We start from the raw sequence: 24533 nt of genomic DNA on the forward strand, positions 1-24533 counted from the left end.
AAGTTCACGGCTGGGCGGCTGGCATCCGGGTCCGGGCTCCGTTACCGGCGGAGTAATGGCACCGGGCGGATCGCCACCAACCGGACCTGACACCGGCGACAGTAATGGCGCCCGGAGTACGTGCGCGTACGTGTGCCCGATCGATGGCACGTACTACGTCTCGACAAGCCGGCACTCACTCTTCGAGCCGTCAGTCTTCACTCACTCACCTACACATGGATGATGAACAGGCTCGGCTCGCTTGCTTGCGTTCATCGCAAACTTTGATGGGCCAGGCCATTGCGTTCTTGCTTTCTCCTGGATGAATTTTTCCTTGATTTGGTGTAAATGGCAGTGGTACCGACTGTTTCAATAGTGGAAAACTTGTTTGGTTTGTGAGAAGGTACAAGGATTAAAGAGCGAACCTGTGATAGTTTGGTTAACATCGTGATGCTTTCTCTTCCTTTTTCTTGTAGTTGCATCCTTGTGGCCCCATGCCGCATGCTTTTGATGCCTAAAATGGGAAAAAGGTAGTCTCAGGTTTCTATGCAAAAGATAGTCGATTTGGTTGGCATCTCCTTTTCTTTTCTTTGTTCTTCGCGAACTATTAAGACGTACAGGACTCGTAAATGGCACAACGTTTTTTCTTGAACGAATGTAAATGGAACAACATGGTTCTTGCAGGATCACATATGTTGTGTCCTTTTCAGTGGAAAAGTGTTGGTAAATGCTACTCCTTCCGTTCCAAATTACTGCTCGTTTTGATTTTTCTAGGTTTATAGATATTATTATGCATTTAGACATACACTATATCTAGATGCATAATAATACCTACGAATTTAAAAAAACTAAAATGACCTACAATTTGGAACGAAGGAAGTACTATTTTTCATTAGGATTTGTCGTGTGCAGATTAAACACGGGCGCATGCACGTCACCACGTTGCTCCACCGCAAGGACCACACAGTTCCGTAATGAAGTGAAGCCGACGGAAGTGCCGGCCACATAACCAGTTTGTTCAGTTCCAAGAACACTTGCTCATCAGCTCCATGACCTGCCATCCTGTTTGACGAGGAAGAGTTTGGTGCTGTCGCAGCAGGAGGACAAAGCTTCTACCTCTACTAGGGGCCCAAGTTAGTTGGATGATGACATGGCAAGCATTCATTTCCCTAGTTATCCACCTTCACAAAAAAAAAATCTCACAAACAAAAAGTGAATCATTTAGCAAGGGATTCAGACGACTCTGAAGTTTGCAAGGCTCAAACTTTTCAGTGCAGCTGCAGTTTACCGTGGTTGCAGTGTTCTCTTGCATTCTGTGTTCAAGGGAACCCTTCTCCCCTGCATCCTCGCAGGGCATGAATGCGGGAGACGCTTTTGGTCTTTGCACTTCGTCGCTTTAGGCAAAGCAGCCTCAGGTCGGCAGCTCCTGGGGTAGAAGTGCCGAGGAAACGAACCAACGGATCGGAGAAAAGAAGGGAAAAAAGCACGAGGAAAAATAAAGGGTGTGTTCATCATATAGCTGAGGAAAGCATGATGTCTTACCGTGCAATAATGTCACCATGTCGGTCCTAACGTCTAGTGCTAGCAGTACTGCTCTTCAGGAGTAGCTGGCCTATCAGTAAAAAGGAAGACGTTTGTGAGATCGATCATTGCACGGAATGAATCTATAGATTTTTTTTTTGTTTTAATGGATAGATCATTGTAATCCTGAGCATGGCAAAGCCAAACATCACCTGTCAAAGTAAAAAGCCTGCGAGACTAAAGGTTCATTTGGGAGGGTTTATTTGATCTTTGCCTTTACCTGAGATAGAGCATTGTATCGGAAGCTATTTTGCAAAATAAGATAAAAATGAATTAGAAGTCGGATACCGTTTTAAAAGAAGTCCTTCCAAATGGCACTTAACTCGGCAGCTAACTCTGTACCCTTCAGTTTCTACAAAAGTTCACTAGGAAAAAAACATATACTTGTAACCATACTAAAGGAGCACAGTATTCTACGGAGTACGACCTATCATTGAACAAGCACAGATTAAGAAAGAAGACGAATCTAATCCCAAGAAAGCAGTGAAGCATCACACCAGCTGATAGCACTTTATTTTTTATTTTATTTTATTTGCCCATATAAAGAGAGTGATAGTGTAGCTCTGAAACACTACTGGACTGCCATCCTTTGTACGTTGCCTGCTCCCTCCATGTCCAGCTCAGCCTTTGGAGACACCACCTGTCCGTTGCTCCAGTCGCCTCTTCCTCTGCCACCCCCGTGATGCGCCGCGCTGCTGCACTACTAGTACTAGTTGACACTCGCTGAGTGAGCTCTGACCTCTGAGCTGGGACAATACCACAGAACACCGGCAACAAGCGGCCATAGACCGCAAGAAACGCGAAGCTCTTCCCGCCGTTTATTCGCGCCCGTTGTTCTGATAACCATTGATCTGAGCTCTGAAGAAGGTCTTCCTGGCCTCTTCATTGCTGCTGCTTCGGCGACTGCAAGGTGACATTAAGTTCGTTCACGGTTTTCTTGTGAAGTGCTAGTAATCTTGGCGCCTAGTGGTAGCGAGCGGTTCTTGCAACGGGTAGCAGCAGGGTTCATTGGTTTCTCTTTCAGTGCTTTGTTGACCAGGCATGGGGGGAGATGCTAGTTTGCTTGCCAGCCGGGTGCCCAGGTGCTTAGAAGTTTGGAGTTCACTCTGCTCACTGTTTTCTAGTGTCCGATAGCTGTCTCGACCTCCAAGAAGCTTTGCTCACTTTCTTTTTCTTTACCTCCTTACATTTAAACCTCTGAAGTCTGAACTTTAGTGCCGCATCTCTGCTGCTGCTGATCAAGGGGGAGACGAGCTCGTTAGTTTTGCTTCTTGATGATGTTTTCTCCTCCTATTTACCCACGTCTGGCTATTCATTCTATTGATGCCGTTACTGTTCTTGGTCAGGAGAAACCGATCCAAGATCAGGCAAAGACAGGCCTAGCTTCGTTGATAAGCTTTTGCACTCCGCTGGTTCGTGTTGCTTGATAAAGAACAGAGTGGAGCAGTGACTACAGTGTTTCTTGATCGAGAAATCCTCCCATCTCCAATGGCGAGGCCGGACCATCTCCTGCTCATCTTCTTCTCGGTGCTTCTTGCGTTGCTCCCGGAGACCACACAGCTCCAGCCTTCGCAGGTATGGACTCTGATCAAGATCCAGCAGCTCCTGAACGATCCTCCAATGCTCAGCCACTGGCGCCACAGCACCGACTTCTGTGGCCGCGCCGGCGGCTTCATGGGCCCTACCGGCTCGGCTGCTGTCCTGTGCTACGGTGACACCGTGACGCAGCTCCACATCGCCGGCGCCCCGGGCTCCCCGCCGCTGCCCAGGAACTTCTCCGTCGGCGCACTGGTCACGACGCTGTCCAGGCTCCCCGACCTCAAGGTGCTCACGCTCTCCAGCGTCGGCCTCTGGGGCCCCCTGCCAGGGAAGCTCGGCCGGCTCGCCGCGCTGGAGATCGTCAACGTCAGCGGGAACTACCTCTACGGCGACATCCCAAGGGGCATGTCGCGGCTCGCCGGCCTCCAGACGCTGGTCCTCGACGACAACATACTCGGCGGCGAGCTGCCGGCGTGGATCGGCACGCTGCCGTCGCTGACCGTGCTGAGCCTGCGGAACAACACGTTCCGCGGCGCCGTGCCGGAGTCCATCGGGAGCATGCCGTCGCTGAGGTCGCTCGTGCTCGCCTCCAACAACCTGTCCGGGAACCTGCCGGACATGAGCCGGCTGACCAACCTCCAGGCGATCGACGTCAGCGGCAACTCGCTCGGGCCAGCGTTCCCCAAGCTCGGGAGGAAGGTGGTCACCGTCGTGCTGAGCCGGAACAGGTTCGGCGGCGGCCTTCCGGAGGCGCTGGGCTCGTTCTACCTGCTGGAGCGGCTGGACGTGTCCTGGAACAGGTTCGTCGGTCCGTTCACGCCGGCGCTGCTGTCCCTGCCGTCCATCCGGTACCTGAGCATCGCCGGGAACAGGTTCACCGGAACGCTGTCCGACAAGGCGCTGTGCGGCGACAACCTCCGGTTCGTCGACCTGTCGTTGAATCTCCTCATGGGGAGCGTGCCAGCCTGCTTGAGATCACCGGACAGGAAGCCGGACACGGTGGTGCTCGTCTCGACCAACTGCTTGGACAGCAGCGATGGTTCACAACGCCCGTCACCGATCTGTCAGAACCAAGCCTTGGCCGTGGGGATAATGCCCGGCAAGGAGAGGAGGAACGCTGCAAGCAAGGCAGGCTTCGTCGCCGGCATTGTGATGGCGACCCTTGTAGCCGTTTCAGTTGTCGGTTTTATCGTCTTCTTCACCGTGAGGAAGGCAGCAACGAAAGGTTCAAAGGCAAGGACTCTGGCGACTTCAGAGGAAGAAAGTTCTTCGACTGGATACCCTTCCAAGTTGCTCGCTGATGCACGTATGATCTCAGGCTCCTATGCATAGAATTGCTTCTTTATCAGTTCATTCTGATGTCGAAATCGCTAACTTCAGCTTTTCTCTGGGAATTTGTAACAAAAAAGGTTACATATCACAGACAGTGAAGCTGGGAGCTCTGGGGATCCCATCATACAGATCATTTTCTTTGGTCGAGCTTGAAGCTGCAACTAACAACTTCGAAAACTCTTACCTACTGGGACAAGACTCTCTTGGCGAGGTATGATGTCATCTTCTTGTTTGCTCACTTCACTGTCAAGAGGACATCTGATGTATGCAGTTTACTGTCCCCTGTTCCTGTTATGTTTATCAGTATCAGCTCACGTGAATACTCGATCATCATGTTTTCATTTGAAATGCCATGGCCCATGGAATCACATTTATATAACTGTATCGTGCTTTACTATCAGATGTACCGAGGAAGGTTAGGCAATGGCACCCCAGTGACGATCAGGACTCTGAAGATCAAGAGGAGCCAAACTACCCAAAGCTTAAACCGTCACATTGATACCATCTCTAGGCTCAGGCATCAAAACTTGGTCAGCGCTCTAGGACACTGCTTTGAGTATGATCTTGACGATTCCACTGTGACCCAGTTGTACATCGTGTTCGAGTACGTGCAAAATGGGAACCTTAGAAGCAGGATCTCGCGTAAGTTCTTTTCCTCCTGCATTGGTTTCACTTACTCTGATGACGCAGACACTGAATGATATTCTGCTTTCTGAACTGAATTTCACCAGAAGGAACTGAAGGATGCAAGCTTACCTGGTCACAAAGGATATCAGCTGCCATCGGTGTCGCCAAGGGTATCCAGTTCTTGCACGGAGGGATCATACCTGGCCTAGTTGGAAATGATCTGAGGATCACCAATATTCTTCTAGATCAGAATCATGTTGCCAAAATCGGCAACTACAATATCCCAATCCTAGCAGAGGCCATGAAATCTGAGGTAGATGGGCGAAAACTAAATTAATGCTTTGACATTGAGCTACTTCTAGTAACTTTTTGGGTGTTTGATGCTGACTAACATGTACCGTTGTTTTGTTGTTTGTCAATCCAAGAAAGGAGGAGCTGGAAACAAGTTCCAAACTGATAGGTACTTAAGCAGAATGGCGTCTTACACTACCATCCACCAGTTCCAATCACTGTGGCTAATCACACCATCATTTTTCTTTTGCAGTCCGATGTACAGCGATAAGACCGATATTTTCGATTTTGGGGTGATCCTACTTGAGGTTGTGTCTGGGAAGACCATCACATCCATGTATGAGGTGGATATACTGAAAGAACTGGTATGTGTCATCAGTTCATCACTCTCTCTTTCCGACAATGCTAACTTTATGATCACCTGAATGAACCTCAATGTGCTGCAGCTTGCCTGGGCAATCGCCGACGAGGACCGAGTCAGGAGGAGGAGCTTTGCAGACCCGGCGGTGAGCAAGGGGTGCTCAGACGAGTCACTGAGAACGGTCATGGAGATCTGCCAGAGATGCCTAGCCAAGGAGGCAGCACAGAGGCCTTCAGTGGAGGACGTGCTCTGGAACCTGCAGTTCGCCGCCCAGGTGCAGGACGACTGGGAGGTGGAAGCGTGGAGCAGCGGTGGCGGAAGCCCGGTGTCGTCGTCATCCAGGGTCACCAGGCCGTCTCGGCTGAACTTGAGCAGATGATCAGGTGATTCTCCAGTAGAGCTCTCATGCCCATCCTGGCTCTAGTTGTGAAGCGACATGAGACTGCTGCAGGTTGGATCTGAGGATGGAAACGTTGAGCCAGTGTACAGCAACTGCAGCTGATGAAATGCTGAAACCTGAAACGCACCACCACTTAAAACTACCCATGGTGCATAAACAACCAAGTGTGCATTGTTTTTGTTTTGTCAGTGTAAAGTTCTTTTTTGGATCCTTTTCTCCATTGTTTTGCTATCTAGAAGAAAAATAATGGTGTGCCTTTAGTAACAATTTTCTCTATGGGAGTACAATCAATAATGATGTAACAGGCATGGCCTTGTGCGTTCTGAATTTCGGCGATCATTTTGTAACTGCTGCTTGAGCTACCATTTATGATTTATCATAAGAACAGGATGAACAGCCTTCTCAGGAGTATCTCGTGAGTGGACATTCGTGCAGCGACAAAGATGCGTGATGCTTCTGTAAACCTAGCAGCAACTTGGCTTAGCTATAAAACTTTTGCATATGCATCAATACCCGAGTTCATGAAACCGTTCACCACTATATCAGAAAAAACGGCAGGCAGCAGTACAACAAGGGACTGAACCACAAGGACACAACAATCGCTGAGGATTTTAATGGTTATAAGCGGATAATACAGACCGGCCAAGTATGAAATGCAGATGCTTATTGCACCATCTGGTGAAGCGGATAGAAACTTAGTCGGCTGTCCAGCTCTGTTCCACAACCTCACGAACTTTGCGGTTGTACTCACGCTTGTTCTCGCTGAACATTCTGGCTGCTTCAGAGTTAGCCGGAGAATTTGGGTTTGGGTCACACAGCAGGGACTGCAAAGGGAAGCACAACATAAGGAAATAAGTATGGCATTTTGACACGTTCAGTGAGGCATCACCCATGGCCCAAACCACTTTTTGGAAGCAGCAGGACTAATATAAATTCAGATAACAGACGCAGAATGGATAGAAGACTCTACTTCCATGATACAATCGAACATTGGAAAAGATTTCCATTGCTAACTACCTATAGGTGGCATGTTGCCCATGTGGAAATACACCGGTGCTTTGGTCAATAATATCAACTTCCAACAAAATATGGATGGCTTTCGTCTATCCTTTTTTACTGACATCAGGTGATGGGGAAAACATTTGCTTTCTTTCACCCTAAGTATGGAACTGGAGTAGGATATGCTCCAAAACCATAGCAATGCATTGAAATGATAACAATATGAATTTGGTAAGTACCTATTGCGTGAGCATTCTACTGGCAATAGCAAGTAGTAGAATCAATCACAGGAACACATTGGACATCGTAGTGGTAGAACAAAATGAGATATTTCAACTCTGATAGGTTGAGAGAGAAAATAAATGATACCTGAATAGAGGTCAATATTGCTGCAACATCATAGATAGGGCTCCACTGGTTTTGTAGGATGTCCAAGCAGATGCTTCCATCCGCATAGACTGGAAAACAAATGATTGTATTAAATCAGTTGCTGTGTATGTATTAAGGATTTAATACCTGAGGATTATTTAGTTAATTCTGAAGACAACAATAATGATGAAAAAAGTAGATAAAGAGAACATACTGTTTGGGTGAAACATCCTCGAAACAAACCGAACAGTTGGAGGCTTGTTGGGGTAATCTTCTGTAAATTGCAGAGTCAGCTTGAACGTGCCTACAGGTGTAAAACAATCAGATGTTTAGTGAACTTACAATTAAAATCATAACACAGCCAGTTTGTTCTACTTCGTAACGAAACATGTTCTCATGGAAAAAAGTCCCAAGGAAGTGATTTTAGTCAATTGCTTCTTAACAAACCAAAATTAAGGTACAAATTGAAAGATGTTGTAATCAATAATCCTAATCACATAGGAGGAAAAACAGAGCTTTAGTCTTTTAGGCAACAGATTGGACGTCCCAAGCTTAATGTTTGCCCAATATTCTCTTAAATAGTTCCAAACAGAAACAAATTACAGTTACCGATGAGTTGTCTCAAATTAATTATTTAGCATGGCCACATCTGTAGAAATATTAAGTAATTATGTCACCAATGCCTTTTTATTAGCAACATTGAAACTTCCACTAGCTCTGATGTATCACATGGTCTTATGTTGCAACACAAATTTATTCCTCACAAAAGGTTGTCATGTATTTATCACACAAATGGTTTCTCTTACATCTATACTGAAGTTGTTTGTGAAATAGTATAAAAAATAACTCTAATAACTCTCACGAGCTGAATCAACCATTTTCCAGTCCAACATCAACATTCAAGAGATGAGGCAAAATATAGTCCAACCCTTTCTTGCGCATACAATATCTATATGAAACACCCTCCTGGTACCGAATAACTTAAACCATGGTTATTGACTAGGCTATTAATGCTTTGCAATAGGTCCAGGGCCGCAGGATGCAGGCTAAAGTCGCTCTCATTTGCTCATGAAAGTCAATAGTTCAGTTCCTCAAGTTATAATCCCAATTGACATGAAGCTTGTTCTTTTATTCGCTGTAAGGACAGAGATGTATTATTATGATTGGCCAGGATGCACATATACAGAGTTGACTAAACAATCCTCAAGCCAATCAGACACGCCTTCCCTTTCGCCAGCTTGTGACAGCCCTTAGCATTAAAGGACAATACAGACGCGTGACAGAACAAGCCCTTTACTTTTTTCGGTAAACAACCCATAAGAGATGACACAACTGCAAGTTTCCTACATCAGTAGAGCATGCAAATGAAGCAAGGGGCCTAGGTGGGCAGCTTGTTCTTAAGCTCGCAAGAGTAACTATTCGCATTTCGTTGACCTTTCTTTGCATCTACACTTTGAGATGCCAATCAAACGAGAAATATAGCACATAAAGTGCACAATTACGGGATAAAAATCAGCATAAGGTAGAATTTCAGTCAACCAACCACCAAATAACGAAACTAGCAGTACCCAGATCGAATCAAACTAAATCAGATGGGCTCACCTCCATCCCACGGCGTGTCATCCGGCCTGCAGAATCGCAACAAACACCAGAGCAGAGCACGCACAATCAGCACCAAAGCCCGCCAAACGAATCACAGCCTCACTAGATCCTAATCACAGGGGAAAAAAGACGGCGTGATTACCCGAAGATGACGGCGTTCCAGAGCATGATGTTGTTGTCGTGCGGCGCGCCGCTGATGCCGGCGGGCGGGTCCTGCTGCAGCCGCTTGAAGTCCCGCATCAGCCGCTTCCTCGCCGGCGTCGACATCTCCGCCTCCCAGACCCCTAGCTCAGGCCCCGATCTCTCGCCCCACCCGGCCCCGCCGCGCGCGCGCGCGAGCTGCGCACGCCGGGTCTCCCCTCCTGGTACCCAGGCCCGAGAGGAGAAGCTTCGGAGCGAGAGGCGGGTGGGGAGGGGACGGGTGCGAAAAGGAGTCAGTATAACACGACACGGAGCGCGAGCGGCGTGACGTGACGCCCCCTTCCCCGAGAGCCCTCGCGTTACCCCCACGCGTGGATCGCCTCCTGAGTCACTGACGACGTGGGTCCTTCCCGTTGGGAGGAGGTGCCTATCCGCTAGCCGACCTGCCCTAGCGTCCCCACTCCTCTCTGACCAGTGGGCCGTTCATATGTGGGACCATGATGTCAGTGACCGATGAAACGGAGGAAAAGTAGGTTACCTGGGCCCAAGTGTCGGTAAGTTGCTGGTGGGCCGGCGGGTGGTGGGCTCCGTTCCGCAATTGGACCGGTGCGCTAAAGACGACGACGTGGTGGAGCCCGCATCAGCAGCGTGGGCCACAGCTCTGACTCATGAACACCTCCTCACCCATCTCTTTCTTTGCTTTCGGTTTCTAATCCTGACCGTGCGATATTTTATGATCGGATTCGTCACTCCTGCCAGCTTCTCCTGACATGGCATGTTCAAAATTAAAAAAGTAGAATTATATTAAAAAGGAATCCAAAAGTGGCGAACTTTCATCCGATTCCTTTTTCTGTGAATTTATCCTGTGTTCCTGAACGTTTCTCTCTTTTTACCAAGTGGACATCTAGAGTGTTTTTTTAGTTCATAATATAACGCATTGATACATATTTTCAGTATCAAATTAAATATGCTTGTTTATCTGAGTTCAATGTCCTTTATGAAAACCTGAACAAAACTTTAGTTCAAAAAAAAAAACCCTGAGCACAAGCCCAAATGCGACCTTGGGCCAGGCCGGCAAACAGCTTTGCCGTCGATCCGACTGAATCCAAGAGGATTATTTTTCCACGGATATTTCTGCATTGGACTTGGACACTGGCTGGAAAGCGTCGCCGCCAAACTCGCTGCCACGTCGGTCCAATCCAAATCCAGCACCTCTCTCCGGCTCCGCTCCGCATCGCACCCTATCCTCCTTCGGTCCTTCCCATTCCCAGTCCCCACCACTCCCCCTCTCCCACCTCCGACCACCGCACCGGCGAACTCGGCGGCGCCGCAAGCCAAGCTGGGGATGGCCGGCGCGCTCGCGAGCTCGCCGCTCGTTCACCTAACCACCTCCCGCCTCCGCCTCCCCAGGCCCCGGGCCTCCGTGCCCAGTCCCGCTCCAGGCTGCTCGCGAGGCGTGTGCTCGGGGTGGAGGCTGACGGTGGGGTGGAGGGCCGCGAGGCGGTGCGACAGGCTTCGGTGCTTCTCCAACGACGGGGGCGGCGGGGAGGAGGGGGAGAAGCGGACCGAGGAGGAGGCCTCGGCGGCGGCGGCCCCAGCGGAGGAGCTGGGGTCCGAGCGGAGCCGGTCGGGGAGCTTTTCTTCATCATCCTCGTCGTCCGGGGTAAGGTGCTACGGTGTATTTAGGCATACTCTTCTCAAATGCACGCACGATCAACCTTTGGAATGCAATGACGGAACACTCAGGGTTGCTCTTTGAATAGTTTTTTTGGGAGGCATTGAGCATTTCGATGGGGGTAATGGAGTGAGACTGCGGGAGAGGTAACCGTGGGCGTTGGGTTAGCTGGCGATCGAGCGCCTTCTAATCGATGTGGAGTTTCGTGTGGGTTTGGCATTGTATTGATCAGTCGTATGTCTTGCCCATTTACTGGCTGGAGCTTTCGTGAATTAGGACGGGAGCCTAAGTATTATTTATCATCTGCTCATTGTTGACTGTCAAATGGAATTCTAATATATCTGTACTAGTGGCTGATTAGTTGTATATTTTGGAAACTTGGAGAAAATAATAGTGCTAGTATATAATGTGTGATGTACCAGAAATAGTAACTCAGGGCTAACCTAGACGACTCGCTAGGTGTGCATGGGCTCATCCTGCAGAGGGGTTGGTCTTGAGAGAAGGTTGGGCCCCGGTATGCTGCAGGAGTTTAATGGATCCTTAGAGTGCAGTGAGCTAGTTTCTTCATTTGATATTGAATGTTTGGCATTTAGTTGTGACAACGTATAACTGTGGGAAGGAACCACAATATGCTGGCTCTGGTGGTCGATGATCGCAGTATACTTATCTAGTGAAAATTATTCTGTGACTTAATGTTGAGTTGGTGGATGAAATTGTACCCAAACATTGAATCTCGCTATGTACCATAACAGTGTACCTGTGGTTTACGTGTTGTTTGCTGCAATGTCCAATGAGTATCAGTGTGATTATGTTGAGTTAATCCGGTTGTATCTTAGATGTATCATTCATTTTGTCACCATCTTCAACATGTTCAGTTGAAATGAAAATCACCTTTTCTTTTTTTTTTCCTTTTGAAAAACCATGATTGGGTTACTTCTTTGTCTCTTTGGTTTTGCCTTATATGCCACTTTCCTTATAACTCATAGATAGTAATATTATGCACATGGATACTACTTTTTCTCAAACATGTTCTGCTACTTTACTTTGATCAGACTCCTGGTGTGTCAAGCGAGCCATCACTGTTGAGTTTCAGTGTTGATAATATCGATACAGTTAAACTGTTGGAACTTCTAGGCCCTGAAAAGGTTGATCTAGCTGATGTCAAGGCAATTAAGGAAAACCTCTTTGGCTACACAACATTCTGGTTGACAAAAGAAGAACCTTTTGGTGATCTTGGAGAAGGAGTTCTTTTCATTGGGAATCTCCGCGGGAAGAGAGAGGAAATCTTTGCAAAACTTCAACGACAACTACGTGAACTTACTGGTGACAAATACAATCTTTTTATGGTGGAGGAACCAAATTCAGAAGGGGACGACCCACGTGGGGGACCGCGTGTTAGTTTTGGTTTGCTTAGGAAGGAAGTTTCTGAGCCTGGACCAACTACCCTATGGCAATACGTCATTTCACTATTACTTTTCCTTCTCACTATGTTCTCCTGCGTTGAGCTAGGAATTGCATCAAAGGTATGTTTATCTTACTCTTTACCTGTTATATTTCACTGTATCTTAATACCCACCAATCTTAAGTGCTTATTCACTTTAAACTTTGTGCAGATTAGCAGTCTTCCACCAGAAATTGTTTCATATTTCACTGATCCAAATGCTACCGGACCCCCTCCCGATATGCAGCTTTTGCTTCCATTTGTGGAATCGGCTTTGCCAGTGGCTTATGGTGTCTTGGCTATCCAAATATTTCATGTAATTTATGCACTAAATATGTTAAGCATTTATTTGTCCATTAGTTTCTATTTGTTTTTTAGTTCCTTTTAACCTGTGAAGAAGTTATCCAAACAGTATATTACGTTTTAGGTTTTAGGTCAGTTCAATGTACCTTATGTGCTCCAATCTGCCATTAAAACTTAAAATTGTTTGTGGAGTTGTCTTGCATTAATGAATTGGCTTTATTCAGAATTATTATTCAATTAGTTCGAATGTTGAAAGCATTCTTGCTTAGAAGTATTTATATAAATCTCAAAACTGATTCAATGTTTAACTTGGTCTTATGATGATAATGTGAAGCAAACTATCAAACCATTAACCTATTTGTGAATAAATTGAACTTTGGCCTGAGCATCCTTTAATCTTATGAAAATGTACATGGTGTTAGAACTGCCTTTACATGTAACCTCTTCTTTTGGTGATGGAATTAACTCCACTTAATCTTTCGCCATTCTGTATGCAGGAAATTGGACACTTTTTGGCAGCATTTCCAAAAAATGTTAAACTGAGCATTCCTTTCTTCATTCCGAACTTCACACTCGGCACTTTTGGTGCAATTACTCAGGTTAGTCTTTCTAAAAGGATCTAAAATCAACGGGAGTTTATAGGACTTGAATGTGCATGTTGTTGCCTTCTTATGTGTAGATATTGATCAGTTGCATGCCATGATAGTCAATATCTTGATAAGGCAGTGTACTTTAATGCTTTCTTCTGTATTATCTGATTTAACAGTGACGAACCTACGGCCTACAAATGTAATATCATAGTATATCTATTTTTTGGAAATATCTCTGGTTGACTTTATATCCAACTGAATAAAATTAAATGTATTGAAATGATGCCTACTGTCATCATTTGCCAAAGGTGCACATTGTAATTTCATTGCCAAGATAGTGATCAGTCTTTTCTGGCACAATCAATTCCAGTTTTATGTACATTTCTGAGTGTGCATTGAACAGAAGACTGGTATGTGGTGCATACTTTTTTCCTTGGATATTTTCTTATTTTCATTATTACTCCTGTAGTTCAAGTCCATTCTGCCGGATAAGAAGACAATGTTTGACATATCAATGGCTGGTCCTGTGGCTGGAGCTGCACTTTCCTTTTCAATGTTCTTTGTAGGCTTGTTACTCTCTTCAAATCCTGTTGGGGCAAGTGATTTAGTTGAAGTACCTAGCCAGTTATTCCAGGGTTCCTTGCTGCTTGGGCTTATTAGCAGAGCAACACTTGGATACAGGTATCTGGTACTGGACATTTGAATTAATTCGTTTTCAATCTAATCTAGTCATAAGGTTTTGTTTTTTCCCAGTTCTCTTTGTCATGCCTGCAGCTTTTGCATGAATCACTTGTTATTGGGGACCTATAGGTGTCATTTCAGAACACATGGAAAGTCTCACCATGTCCCTTACCTCTCTCTCACCAGATCAGTTCAAGAGGAAATCAATCAGGCACCAACTTACACATATCTTATGAATTATAGACCATCATTGTGGATTATATGTATATGCTCCACCAACTTAGATACAAGTGGCACTTGTTCTATCACAATTCCTGTATTATAATCTATGAGCACATTAGTCTGACCATGATCTATGAGCACTTGGTTTATTCTGTCTCTACAAAAGTCGGAAAGGGATTGTTTGTTTCTAATGAACTTATATTTACTTACAGAGCTATGCATGCTGCTACGGTTTCGATCCATCCTCTTGTGATTGCAGGCTGGTAAAATCACTAAACTCTCGAACCCTTGCGGCCAAATACGTGTTAGTTTTCTTATTCTTGTTGCAATTTTTTTAGGTGTGGTTTAACTACAAGTGCATTTAATATGCTTCCTGTTGGATGTCTTGATGGTGGAAGAGCATTACAGGTAAACATTCCTGCAAATTTTGATTAAATTAAGTCCCACAACCATACTGTAACAGATGTTGAGATGGTCCTCACTCAGCTAGTCAGTTGCCGTTCCTATAGATGCCGAACACTGTTTTCTGGGCATGCTTTTCTTCAACTTGTGATGATAAGTTTCTAAACAGTAAATAATGTGGCTTGCAATTCCATAACAAAACCAAACAACTGTAGACTAATGTCTAATCATACTTGTCTGCTGTCACAAATACATTTTGTACCTTTTAGTTGCTTGTGTATTCAAAAGCTCGTTAGTGCAGTTATGTTAGGGTATTTGCATACGCTTTTCGTGTGCAACTCTGCTATAGCATGTTATCTGTCATGACAGTCTCTAGTAGTTATTTGGATTGCAGTGTCACCAAAACAATTGTGTAACCAAAATCTCATCCCATTGTTCCTTCAAAAATATATTTGATGTGAGCATGAATTATTTGCTGTACGTGTTTTGTCAGCTCTGTAGGCAGCCTCCATCGAACTCTTTGGCCCTAGCCGTGGCTTGTACATAGCTCCATGATTATTTAGCAGCAAACGTTGAGCTGCTTCATCAAATTGTGTGTTTTAACTTTTAAGTCCACTGCTATATTCAACAGGGGGCTTTTGGGAAGGAGGCTTTGTTTGGATTTGGCCTCACAACATACTCATTGCTTGGACTAGGAGTGGTAAGTCTACCATCTTTCACTTTGCAATTTCTAATGCAGTCATAGACAGCTTGGTTTCTGACCTCTTCGAAAGCTCTTTCATCAATCAGCCACATGCATAACTCATATGTATGGTTGTTGAATCCCTACTGGCTTTTCCCCCAAAAATTGTGTTGTATAGGAAGTCTTCTTTGAAAGACTGCTGTCTAGGAGTATTGCTTAAGTGACCTTCTTAGTACATCTGAATTCCACAGTTTGCAAGATGGTATTATTGCTTTGCTGTCTTCACTCAAGCTTCATGCATAGTAGTGCTATTTATTTTTTGACCCTTGAACATGGTTTACATTTATGTGCACCTCAGTGGTATTACATTCTAGAGAATTCAACTCTAAAGTTCCTTCTCCATTTTTTGTTTCTTTCAGCTTGGAGGACCATTATCTCTTCCTTGGGGCCTATACGTGCTAATATGTCAGGTAAGGAGGGTGACAAATTGATGTTTCAGACACAGTATACAAAAGGACAGAATTGCTGTATGGAGAAACACACTTATCTGAACCTTCTGATTTGTCTCAGAGAACACCTGAGAAACCATGCTTGAACGACGTGAGCGATGTTGGAACCTGGAGGAGGGCAGCCTTGATAGCTTCAGTGTTTCTTGTTGTATTGACTCTCATTCCATTGTGGGATGAACTTGCGGAGGACCTAGGTGTAGGGCTTGTTACTTCGTTCTGAGATACAGAGTGCTTTCCGATAGAATTAGGCCATGATGTAGCTCAATTTTGTATTGAAACGTAGCGCCAGTAGTACAAGTGTTGTAAAGGCATGTGACATTCCCCGATTAAGTGAAGTATATGATGCTTGCCGTGCAAGTGACGAAATTGCAGAGATTACCTTTGGTTTTGCCGGAATTGTAAGCCAATCGTTTGAAAACAATCGTCTGGATATGCTACAACTACAACGTGCTACGATTTTGAACACGAAGTGTGCCAACAAATTTTGTGGCAAACAATTGATGTTCCGGTCTCGTGCATTTTACAATATGACGTTGTATTGCTGTAAACTAATTTGAAATTAGGAAAGGGTAACATGATTTTTAACAGATGCCGTCCTAGTATTCTGACGTTTGGTGGTCAAATTTGAAACACGAGCGGGCCCACACGACAGGTAGACCATTCCAAACTCCTCTTCCCCTCCTGCAAGAGCAATGCCTCCAACCTGGCAACTCTCTTCCACCCGACCACCCCCCTCTCATCTCTCCCGTGGTGTACAATACAGCATTCGCGTACCCAACTCCCAACCAAATCCCCCAATCCCGAACGCCACCACCCGTCCCCTTCCGGACCTCGCCGACGCCGAGGAGCCTCCCACTCCAAACCCTAGCCTCTCGCACCCCCGCCCCCAACATGGAGGACGAAGACGCCGGCCCCGGCGGCGGGGGCGAGGCCTCCCCTCCGCACCACGCCGCGGCGTCGGGCGACCGGGCGCGGGACATGGCGGCGTCCCCGACGAGCTCGCGGTCCGTGACGCAGACGGTGAACGGGTCGCACAGGTTCGTGATCCAGGGGTACTCGCTCGCCAAGGGTATGGGCGTGGGGAGGCACATCGCCAGCGAGACCTTCACGGTGGGCGGGTACCAGTGGGCGATCTACTTCTACCCCGACGGGAAGAACCCCGAGGACAACTCCGCCTACGTCTCCGTCTTCATCGCCCTCGCGTCCGAGGGCACCGACGTGCGCGCGCTCTTCGAGCTCACGCTCCTCGACCAGAGCGGCAAGGGCAAGCACAAGGTGCACTCCCACTTCGACCGCTCCCTCGAGTCTGGGCCGTACACCCTCAAGTACCGCGGATCCATGTGGTAATGCTCTAGGAATTGATGCCTCTCCATCTCTTGCCGCCTCCTTGTGCTGAGTAATCAGCTCTTCTTAGGTTCTTAGGTTTAGACTGAGTAGCTAGATTGGTTACTGACTTACAGGGTCTCATACTCCCATTACTTTCTTAATTTTAGTTTGATTTCAAAGCAGCTGGTGGTTGTGGGGAGTTATTTTCTGTAATTAGTCTCCATGGTGTGTTGTATAGCCCCAGCCTTTTATGCTGCCTGTGAATTTGGCAATCAACGCTGCGAGACATATTGGTGATTCTATAGTACCTAGGCGTGATTCATTTGGGCTGTGAGCCTGTTCCTCTGTTGTGCTATGACTGTGACCCTGCAGATGCCTGCGATGTGTTAAACTGTTGATTACAGTCTGATTCAGCTGAGTTAAGAACTATTCACTAATGCTCAATCCATTGAACTATAACTGCTTAATCCGCTTATTCCGAAATTAGTCATGTGGCATCAAGCAAATTCCGTTTGCTGTGGCATTTGTTTGAATTCTTGTCTTAATAATAAAAATATGACAAATTTTCCCATGAAGAAACTGCACCGTGCTTCCTATAGACCTATCATTATTTCTGCTCCATGCTAGTGGTATTTATGCGTGCTTGGTTATCTAATTGTCAAGAAGCCTGTTATGGAAATATGGAACATATTGTCCACTGTCCAGTGTGGATAAATTCAGCTTTCTATTTGCTATGATGGAGTACTTTACTTAGTTTGGTTCAGCTTTCTAATTATGGTACTTACCGAAATCTTGGAGATACCTAGCTGTTTCTCTATGCTTTGGACTGTATCAATTAGTTTCAATTTCCACATTTGTTAGAATGTATATAGTTGATCAGCCTCAGTTTGTACTAGTTAACGTACAATATGTATCTTGGAGCCAATGAATTGATGGGAATGTTTGTCTTGTCTGATACTTTTGGTTAAGGTGACTAGCATCTGTAGCTGATAATGAATTGTGGGAAGGTTTGTCTTCTCAGATACTTTTGGTTAGGGTGAGCATCTGTAACTTATATGCATACATGTGAGCTCGACAATCAGGCCCTGTTTGGATCGTCTAAAACTAATTTTTAGTTGGGACTAAAGTTTAGCTGGCTAGGAGTGAGCCAACACTTGATGACTAAAGTTTAGCTACCCTGTTTGGATCCTAGGACTAAAAGATAACTAGGAGATGCATAAAATCCATTTTACCCTTGCTTGTGGGAGAGGAGAGAGGAGAAAGAAAAGTGGAGGGATGGGTTGGTGGGGTAAGTAAAAGTGACTTTTGCTACATGTTAGCTACTTTTAGCTCGAATTAGATGGTTTTGGTGGACTAATGAACTAAACTTTAGTTGGGGTGCACCTAAAAATTAGTTCACCTATTAGTCCACCCGTTTGGAGCTCCTAGACCTAATTTTTAACCAACTAAAGTGTAGTTGGGGTCTCCAAACAGGACCTCAATTAAGGGGAATTTCCTGCATCCCTGTCTGCTAGAATAACTTGTGTTGGTTTGCTATTGATAGGTTTTCATCTTGTGATCTGTCACAGTTAATGAGTCTTAAGGGTGACTGTGATCTGGTTGTTTGATTTTTTACTTTCTGCATTAACCAAGTTTTATTACTAAAAAGACCCTTATTTCTTTATCCCGATTTCAATTTTCAGGGGCTATAAAAGGTTCTTTCGGCGTACTGCTCTTGAGACATCAGATTTTCTTAAAGATGATTGCTTGAAGATAAACTGTACTGTGGGTGTTGTAGTATCAACTATGGATTATTCTAGACCACACTCGATTGAGGTTCCAGAGTCTGACATAGGCTATCATTTTGGAACGCTTTTGGACAATCAGGAAGGTGTAGATGTTATTTTTAGTGTAGCAGGAGAGAAGTTTCATGCCCATAAGTTGGTATTGGCTGCCCGATCTTCCTTTTTTAGGTCTGAATTTTTCGATCATGAATCAGATGAAGAAAAGAATGAAGCTGATACGAGGAATGAAATCAAAGAGATTGTCATTGATGACATGGATCCTAAAGTGTTCAAGGTATGTTTCTATTTTTGTGCCAGTCATCTCCCAGTTCATTGTTGAACGAACTTTGGGATTTTGGATTCATCTGTGCAAATATTCTCTGTTGCAGGCTGTGCTTCATTTTATCTACAGGGACAATCTTGTTAATGATGATGAGTTGTCCGCATCAAGCTCCCACGGCTCTGTTTTTGATACTTTAGCTGGGAAGTTAATGGCTGCAGCAGACAAATATGAGTTGCCAAGGCTAAGATTGTTGTGTGAATCTTACTTGTGCAAACATATTTCTGTAAACTCTGTGTCAACTACTCTAGCATTGGCTGATCGGCACCATGCTATGGAGCTTAAATCTGTTTGCCTGAAATTTGCTGCTGAAAACCTTTCAGGTAATAAGGCTTATCATGAAAATATGTTCATTCTTCATGGCTTCATGTGTTATAAGATATACTGCTGATTGACATCTTCAGCTGTGATTTGTAGCTTTACATAATCACAAATGGGATCTGCCATGCTTAGTTTGTTATTCTATAAACAAAATGAGTATGTCTTAGTTTTTTTTCTTGTTTAGAGGTCAGACAATTCCCAGGCATGGTATGGAGGTCAAATGTCCACGGTGTGTTCCTATTGCATAGAAATTGGCACATGGTTGCTGGATTACCAGTCATGATAGTACATGAATTTCAGTCATTTCTTGCTTCAATTTTGACCATTAGAGCATCATAATTCTCCATCTTAAACTTTAGGACATCCTATTAGTATCATTTTTTGTTCTGCACAGTGCTATATCGTGTGCTGTACTTTCCTGTTTCCTCGTTTGCTGCTCGGTGGTGCCCAAATAAATTTGAGCTGTTAACATTCCAGATGCCCTTATGTATCTGCAGCTGTGATCCGGAGCGAGGGGTATGATTACCTCAAAGACAACTGCCCAGCGCTGCAGTCGGAGATACTGCGGACACTTGCCGGATGCGAGGAGCAATGTAGCAGCGGCGGGAAAAGCCAGAGCGTGTGGGCGCAACTCTCTGACGGTGGCGACACCAGCGGGCGCAGGGTGAGGCCGAGGGTCTGAGACGTCACCAGCTCACCGCCGTGAGCACTGACCTGGGTAATCGAAGCTGTAGTGTACATGTGGACAGGCACCGTACAGCTATTTGATTTGTGACAACCTTTGGAATAATATGATTAGCATCTGCTTGTTGCGTCCTGGTTCGGTTGTGCTTTTTTACATAATCATTCTCTGGTTCGGTTCACGGGCTCTTGTTGCTCAGTATCGCACATGCCACAAATAATGGTGTACAGTATAGGCGTTGAGTAACAAGTGGCAACTAAGCGAAATGACTTGGCTTATCGTTCACCTGAGTTTGGTACGAACAAAATACAGACAAGAAGACCTCATACAGTGCAAATATGCAATAGTCGAGTGCGCCCTCTCTTTGCAGGAAACAATCCTACAGCTTCCCGTTTTGCTCAACCAAATGTAGCCACCAGGAACTCCTTGTAAATGCTCATGAACTTGGCCACAAATGCTGCAAAAGAGTTGTAAAAGGAGGGGGCAAATAAGTTAGGTATGAGTTATGCGTATGGCTGTTATACTGCTATAATCACAAAAAGACCACACGTGCAAATCTGGATATGTCCACATAATAAAACAAAAGAAAAGGAACAATCTAAGCGACAGCCATACAGGCTAAACCAATTTACACACGAAAAAGCATGTTGCTGTGTTCCGATCATGGGATATTTATATGAAGGTATCAAATGATAGCATTCAAAACAATGTTAACTGATATGATTGAACAGGAGCAACCATATACATGCAGAGCAATAGGCATAATAATCACTTAATGGAAGGGGCAAGAGAAGTACCTTCTAGGTGAAAAATGGCCTTTGACCCAAGGCGCATCTTGTGCTCCTGCATACACAAGGCCTTACAAGTCACAACTATGAGATGGCAAGAGTAGCACCACATAAAAACAGCTTTAATAGGTTATGCACCTCTAATTTCTGTCTATTTGACAAACTATGGGCGTTGTATGGAACTAAATTAATTGGGGGACATTGTTTCCAAATTGTTTACTCACATAGTGTGCAGCCCAGTGACAGATTTCATGTTTCAGATCAGCATCTAATTTCTTCAGTAATTCAGTCAACAACTTCTGCAGTAGCCAAAAGAGAAGTTCAGCATGCATGGTGTATTGATAATGAGAGGCCACGGTAGAAGAATGAATAAAGCAGTGACAGAAGAATTAAATTACCTTCAAAATACTTTCAGGTGGGATACAATTGACTAGCAATTCATAGAATTTCTGGCGTACAGCATATAGCCTGAAATGGTAAGAGCAATTGAGCAAATCAAAGAAAATTCATAAGGCACTTGTGTACATCACTATCCTTGTGATACAAAATTTCAACAAATGGCTGTGAAGGACAAAACTGCATTCATTGGAAAGGGGAACTTTCTCAAATCTATATTCTGTCTCACAAGTAATCAATATTGTAAAATAAAAATATAACAAGACAAGTAAACAAAGCTTGCAGTCTGCAATTAAGATATTAATATCATTACATTTTAAACATCTTCCCATGTAATTGCAGGCTGCAAGACAATGTGCACTGACAGGAAGTTTGGAAAGCTAATGAAGGAAAGGAAACTATAGATAAGTATAACTGTATGCATGATGCAAAAGATATGTTCAGGAAATAGTATCACTATATCAATACCCAAAAGCAAACTAATATCAAAGCTATAAGAGCATCCATCAATATGAATTCCTATCATATTACCAAACTCCAATGAAACTCAATGATATGAATCTATCCATTACAAACTCCGACAAGAAATTACCAAAGCTAATACAAGCTAGAGCTTTTCTATGTCCGTCTGAGAAACACGCACCAGGCCTAGCCATACACTCACTGCATTCCTATCATCAATATATCTTGTATTTTCTGCAAATATAGGCATAAAATTCTAGAACAAATGTAAAACTGAAGCAATACTGCAGCAGGAACGCTTTTTCAAACCCTTTTAATTTAAGATGAAAACTAAAAGCATGCAACAAGAATCATTAAGGCCTAAGTACTTTCAACAGAAGTTGGAACCTTTTAGGGCTTTGTTCTGTCAGGATATCAGTCGCTATCTCAGACACGTATTGCTCCCAGTCAAGAGGAGGTGCCACTTGATTTGATGCAAATGGGTATCTGAAAGCACAAAAATTCACAGTAATCAGTGCTTGCAGGGAGGTGGAGATTGGTATAAATGTAAAAGTGGAAGTGTGGTAAATCAGTAAAGAAACTGAATGACAAATAAGCATGACAGCTTACTGTTGCACTTTGCAAGTCTCAAAGAACAGTATTGCCCGTCTCAGATTACGGTTTGATTGTGCTGCAATACGAGCAGCAAATCCAGCTGGAAGATGCAGGTTTTCTTTCTTCCCAATGATCTCCAGAACTTGGATGATCTGTGACATGAAGAAAGGTGTAAGGTGCTCATGCTTAAGTATTTAAATATTATATTTTGGGCTTGTGGGAGCAGCACATTAGGGAATGACGACAGTGCTTTCAAACACCCATATGGCATTTAGTGTCAACCGACAGCCAAGACAATGAGGCAATACAACAAGTAAGATCAAAAGAAAACTGAAAGTTTGGAGCATCCATCACCAACCTGATCTTCACTAGGTGCGTTTACTCGCACATTTAAGCAACGGGACCTTACAGCCTCTGTCACTTTTGAGGAGCTGTTACAGCATAGGATCAGCCTGCATGATGCGCTATACTTCTCCATAGTCCTACGGAGGGAATGCTGGGCTTCTCGTGAGAGCTTGTCAACTTCATTTAAGACAAGGACTGAAAGTTCAGATGAACATTGTTAACTTATTGTTAACAGGAGCTATACATTAAACCTAAACAATATGGATGCTCATGTCTTAGGTGCCAAACCTATGCTATTTAAGGTTTATAATCTTGATGAAAGAAATCATTAGTTTATAGCTAATAAGCAAACCTACTAGCTCGTGAGACAACTGCATACCGTATAGAGACAGTCTGTCAAATCATCCATAACATTAAATATCAAGAAGCAAAAAGTAGGAGCACCTCCTTTAATAGCCAACAAAGAACTAGTAGGAAAGTAATGATAAAACACCAACCTTTAAATGCTCTCTTGCCTTTGGCATCAATCGGCCTATTCTTCGCCATCTCTTTGATGACCTCCTGGACAACATACCTGTCCTGAAAGCCTGCGTCACTGGGGTTCATCTCCACATGGTGAGCACTCGACAACATCGCCAACTCTATCTCAAGTGTTCTTGTTCCGGTCTGAACAGGAAATAGCAATTCAGACTCAAGATAAATTCACAGCTACTCCAACTTGTCGATAAAGCATAACACATTGGAACCAGGAAGTACCAACAATTGGACATACACATAAGACTACCTCCAAAACCCAGAACCCCAGAAAAAAAACATATGAATTGTGGTACTGTCCTATCACAGTGTTGTGACCATCAAGATCACACAAAGGGGATTCATAGAAAACCATAAGAAGTATTACTATTATTTGTGCGCTAGCATTTCGTAGTCTACAACGCATCATCAGAATTTGTTAAAGTATCATCACTAACAAATAGGAACAACGGTTAGGCTATAAAAAAACAGAACTCACATCGATCTTCCACGTCTTGTTCTCCATCTTAACCTGCAACCGAGCAACCAGAACACACAAAAATGTCAACACCAAACCACGACCCCAGTACAGAAAAATCTAAACAACGAAGAGGAGACCCCCAACAAATTTATTAAAAAAAATGCACCTTCTCCGCGCCGGCGCCGAACATCTGCTTGATGAGCGCCAGGATTAGGGTTTTCTTCCCGGACCCAGACGGCCCATAGAACAGCAGGTGCGGGCAATCCTGCTCCGACACCTGACCAAAACCAAACAACACATGATTAGAGCCGCAAAGCATCGGACGAAACCCTAGATTAACCCGAAGACGCGCAGATCGCGGGCACTTACGAGCTTCCTGAGGTTCTGCGCGACCTGGTCGTGGACGGTGACCTTGTCAAGGGTCTTGGGCCGGTACTTGTCCACCCACAGCATCCTCACCGCCCTCTCTTCTTCTTCCCCGCCTCGCCTCGCCGCTGGAGAGAAGGGAGAGGTGGGGAGATTTGGGGGTTGGGTTGGGAGGGGAATGGAGGGGAGTGGCGGGAACTCGGGACTGATGGGGGCGGGACTCCGTCGCTGGGAGACGAGGGCTTTTGCCGGGCTCCTCGCCTATCATCTCTAACAGACAGGTGCGGTCCACATTTCAGTAGTGCTGGTCGAGCGATGTGAGGTGGGCCGTGGGCTTAGTTTAGCGGCTGCAGTGAATCCACAAGGGAGCCCAGTCTCAAGGGCTTTATTTTTTTTTTACAAAAATGCACTGATTTGTAATTTGTTTGCC

General features: G+C 44.8%; 5 protein-coding genes across 7 annotated transcripts; 3 read left to right on the top strand and 2 right to left on the bottom strand.

Annotated features, from left to right (window-relative positions):
* Window positions 1–2124: 2124 nt before the first annotated feature.
* LOC117840940 (probable inactive leucine-rich repeat receptor-like protein kinase At3g03770) lies at window positions 2125–6437 on the top strand. 2 transcript variants are annotated; one of them, XM_034721488.2, is made up of 8 exons: window positions 2125–2470; window positions 2907–4405; window positions 4509–4642; window positions 4833–5073; window positions 5163–5371; window positions 5484–5518; window positions 5603–5714; window positions 5796–6437. In XM_034721488.2, the coding sequence occupies exons 2-8, from the start codon at window positions 3049–3051 to the stop codon at window positions 6087–6089; spliced, it is 2382 nt and encodes a 793-aa protein (XP_034577379.1). In that variant the 5' UTR covers window positions 2125–2470; window positions 2907–3048; the 3' UTR covers window positions 6090–6437. The 2 variants fall into 2 exon arrangements, with proteins under 2 accessions (XP_034577379.1, XP_034577380.1); XM_034721489.2 differs by lacking the exon at window positions 2125–2470 and adding an exon at window positions 2477–2817.
* Window positions 6438–6590: 153 nt separating this feature from the next.
* Window positions 6591–9494, bottom strand: LOC117840942 (ubiquitin-conjugating enzyme E2 2). Its single transcript, XM_034721491.2, has 5 exons — window positions 9223–9494; window positions 9081–9106; window positions 7693–7782; window positions 7479–7567; window positions 6591–6934 (listed from the first exon to the last, which is right to left on the bottom strand). Exons 1-5 carry the CDS (start codon window positions 9345–9347, stop codon window positions 6806–6808), a joined length of 459 nt encoding a protein of 152 aa, XP_034577382.1. The 5' UTR covers window positions 9348–9494; the 3' UTR covers window positions 6591–6805.
* A 909-nt stretch (window positions 9495–10403) lies between these two features.
* Window positions 10404–16083, top strand: LOC117840945 (probable zinc metalloprotease EGY1, chloroplastic). The gene is made up of 10 exons (XM_072291231.1): window positions 10404–10884; window positions 11949–12419; window positions 12510–12653; window positions 13138–13239; window positions 13700–13911; window positions 14346–14396; window positions 14472–14541; window positions 15167–15235; window positions 15637–15687; window positions 15788–16083. The coding sequence occupies exons 1-10, from the start codon at window positions 10567–10569 to the stop codon at window positions 15944–15946; spliced, it is 1647 nt and encodes a 548-aa protein (XP_072147332.1). The 5' UTR covers window positions 10404–10566; the 3' UTR covers window positions 15947–16083.
* A 363-nt stretch (window positions 16084–16446) lies between these two features.
* LOC140221511 (BTB/POZ and MATH domain-containing protein 5-like) lies at window positions 16447–20293 on the top strand. Of its 2 annotated transcripts, none has more exons than XM_072291233.1 (4): window positions 16447–17069; window positions 18735–19110; window positions 19205–19478; window positions 19954–20117. In XM_072291233.1, exons 1-4 carry the CDS (start codon window positions 16618–16620, stop codon window positions 19977–19979), a joined length of 1128 nt encoding a protein of 375 aa, XP_072147334.1. In that variant the 5' UTR covers window positions 16447–16617; the 3' UTR covers window positions 19980–20117. The 2 variants fall into 2 exon arrangements, with proteins under 2 accessions (XP_072147334.1, XP_072147333.1); XM_072291232.1 differs by having other exon boundaries at window positions 16451–17069; window positions 19974–20293.
* Window positions 20294–20396: 103 nt separating this feature from the next.
* Window positions 20397–24339, bottom strand: LOC117840941 (replication factor C subunit 5). Its single transcript, XM_034721490.2, has 11 exons — window positions 24107–24339; window positions 23904–24014; window positions 23756–23788; window positions 23241–23409; window positions 22757–22938; window positions 22414–22550; window positions 22192–22290; window positions 21345–21414; window positions 21171–21245; window positions 20956–21001; window positions 20397–20615 (listed from the first exon to the last, which is right to left on the bottom strand). The coding sequence occupies exons 1-11, from the start codon at window positions 24188–24190 to the stop codon at window positions 20557–20559; spliced, it is 1065 nt and encodes a 354-aa protein (XP_034577381.1). The 5' UTR covers window positions 24191–24339; the 3' UTR covers window positions 20397–20556.
* Window positions 24340–24533: the final 194 nt, after the last annotated feature.

The sequence above is a fragment of the Setaria viridis genome, chromosome 9 (assembly GCF_005286985.2).
Source record: "Setaria viridis chromosome 9, Setaria_viridis_v4.0, whole genome shotgun sequence".
In the NCBI taxonomy this organism is placed as follows: Eukaryota; Viridiplantae; Streptophyta; class Magnoliopsida; order Poales; family Poaceae; genus Setaria; species Setaria viridis.

Coding starts and splice junctions, on each gene's coding strand:
- LOC117840942 (XM_034721491.2), bottom strand. CDS start 9,347: ATGTCGACGCCGGCGAGGAAGCGGCTGATGCGGGACTTCAAGCGGCTG. Junction 7,783..9,080: donor TGACACGCCGTGGGATGGAG/GTGAGCCCATCT, acceptor TTACACCTGTAG/GCACGTTCAAGCTGACTCTG. Junction 6,935..7,478: donor CAATATTGACCTCTATTCAG/GTATCATTTATT, acceptor TTCCCTTTGCAG/TCCCTGCTGTGTGACCCAAA.
- LOC140221511 (XM_072291232.1), top strand. CDS start 16,618: ATGGAGGACGAAGACGCCGGCCCCGGCGGCGGGGGCGAGGCCTCCCCT. Junction 17,070..18,734: donor AAGTACCGCGGATCCATGTG/GTAATGCTCTAG, acceptor TTCAATTTTCAG/GGGCTATAAAAGGTTCTTTC. Junction 19,479..19,973: donor TGCTGCTGAAAACCTTTCAG/GTAATAAGGCTT, acceptor ATGTATCTGCAG/CTGTGATCCGGAGCGAGGGG.
- LOC117840945 (XM_072291231.1), top strand. CDS start 10,567: ATGGCCGGCGCGCTCGCGAGCTCGCCGCTCGTTCACCTAACCACCTCC. Junction 13,240..13,699: donor CTTTTGGTGCAATTACTCAG/GTTAGTCTTTCT, acceptor TTACTCCTGTAG/TTCAAGTCCATTCTGCCGGA. Junction 15,236..15,636: donor CATTGCTTGGACTAGGAGTG/GTAAGTCTACCA, acceptor TGTTTCTTTCAG/CTTGGAGGACCATTATCTCT.
- LOC117840940 (XM_034721488.2), top strand. CDS start 3,049: ATGGCGAGGCCGGACCATCTCCTGCTCATCTTCTTCTCGGTGCTTCTT. Junction 5,074..5,162: donor CCTTAGAAGCAGGATCTCGC/GTAAGTTCTTTT, acceptor GAATTTCACCAG/AAGGAACTGAAGGATGCAAG. Junction 5,519..5,602: donor AACAAGTTCCAAACTGATAG/GTACTTAAGCAG, acceptor TTTCTTTTGCAG/TCCGATGTACAGCGATAAGA.
- LOC117840941 (XM_034721490.2), bottom strand. CDS start 24,190: ATGCTGTGGGTGGACAAGTACCGGCCCAAGACCCTTGACAAGGTCACC. Junction 22,551..22,756: donor ACGCACCTAGTGAAGATCAG/GTTGGTGATGGA, acceptor TTCATGTCACAG/ATCATCCAAGTTCTGGAGAT. Junction 21,415..22,191: donor ACAGAACAAAGCCCTAAAAG/GTTCCAACTTCT, acceptor TTACCATTTCAG/GCTATATGCTGTACGCCAGA.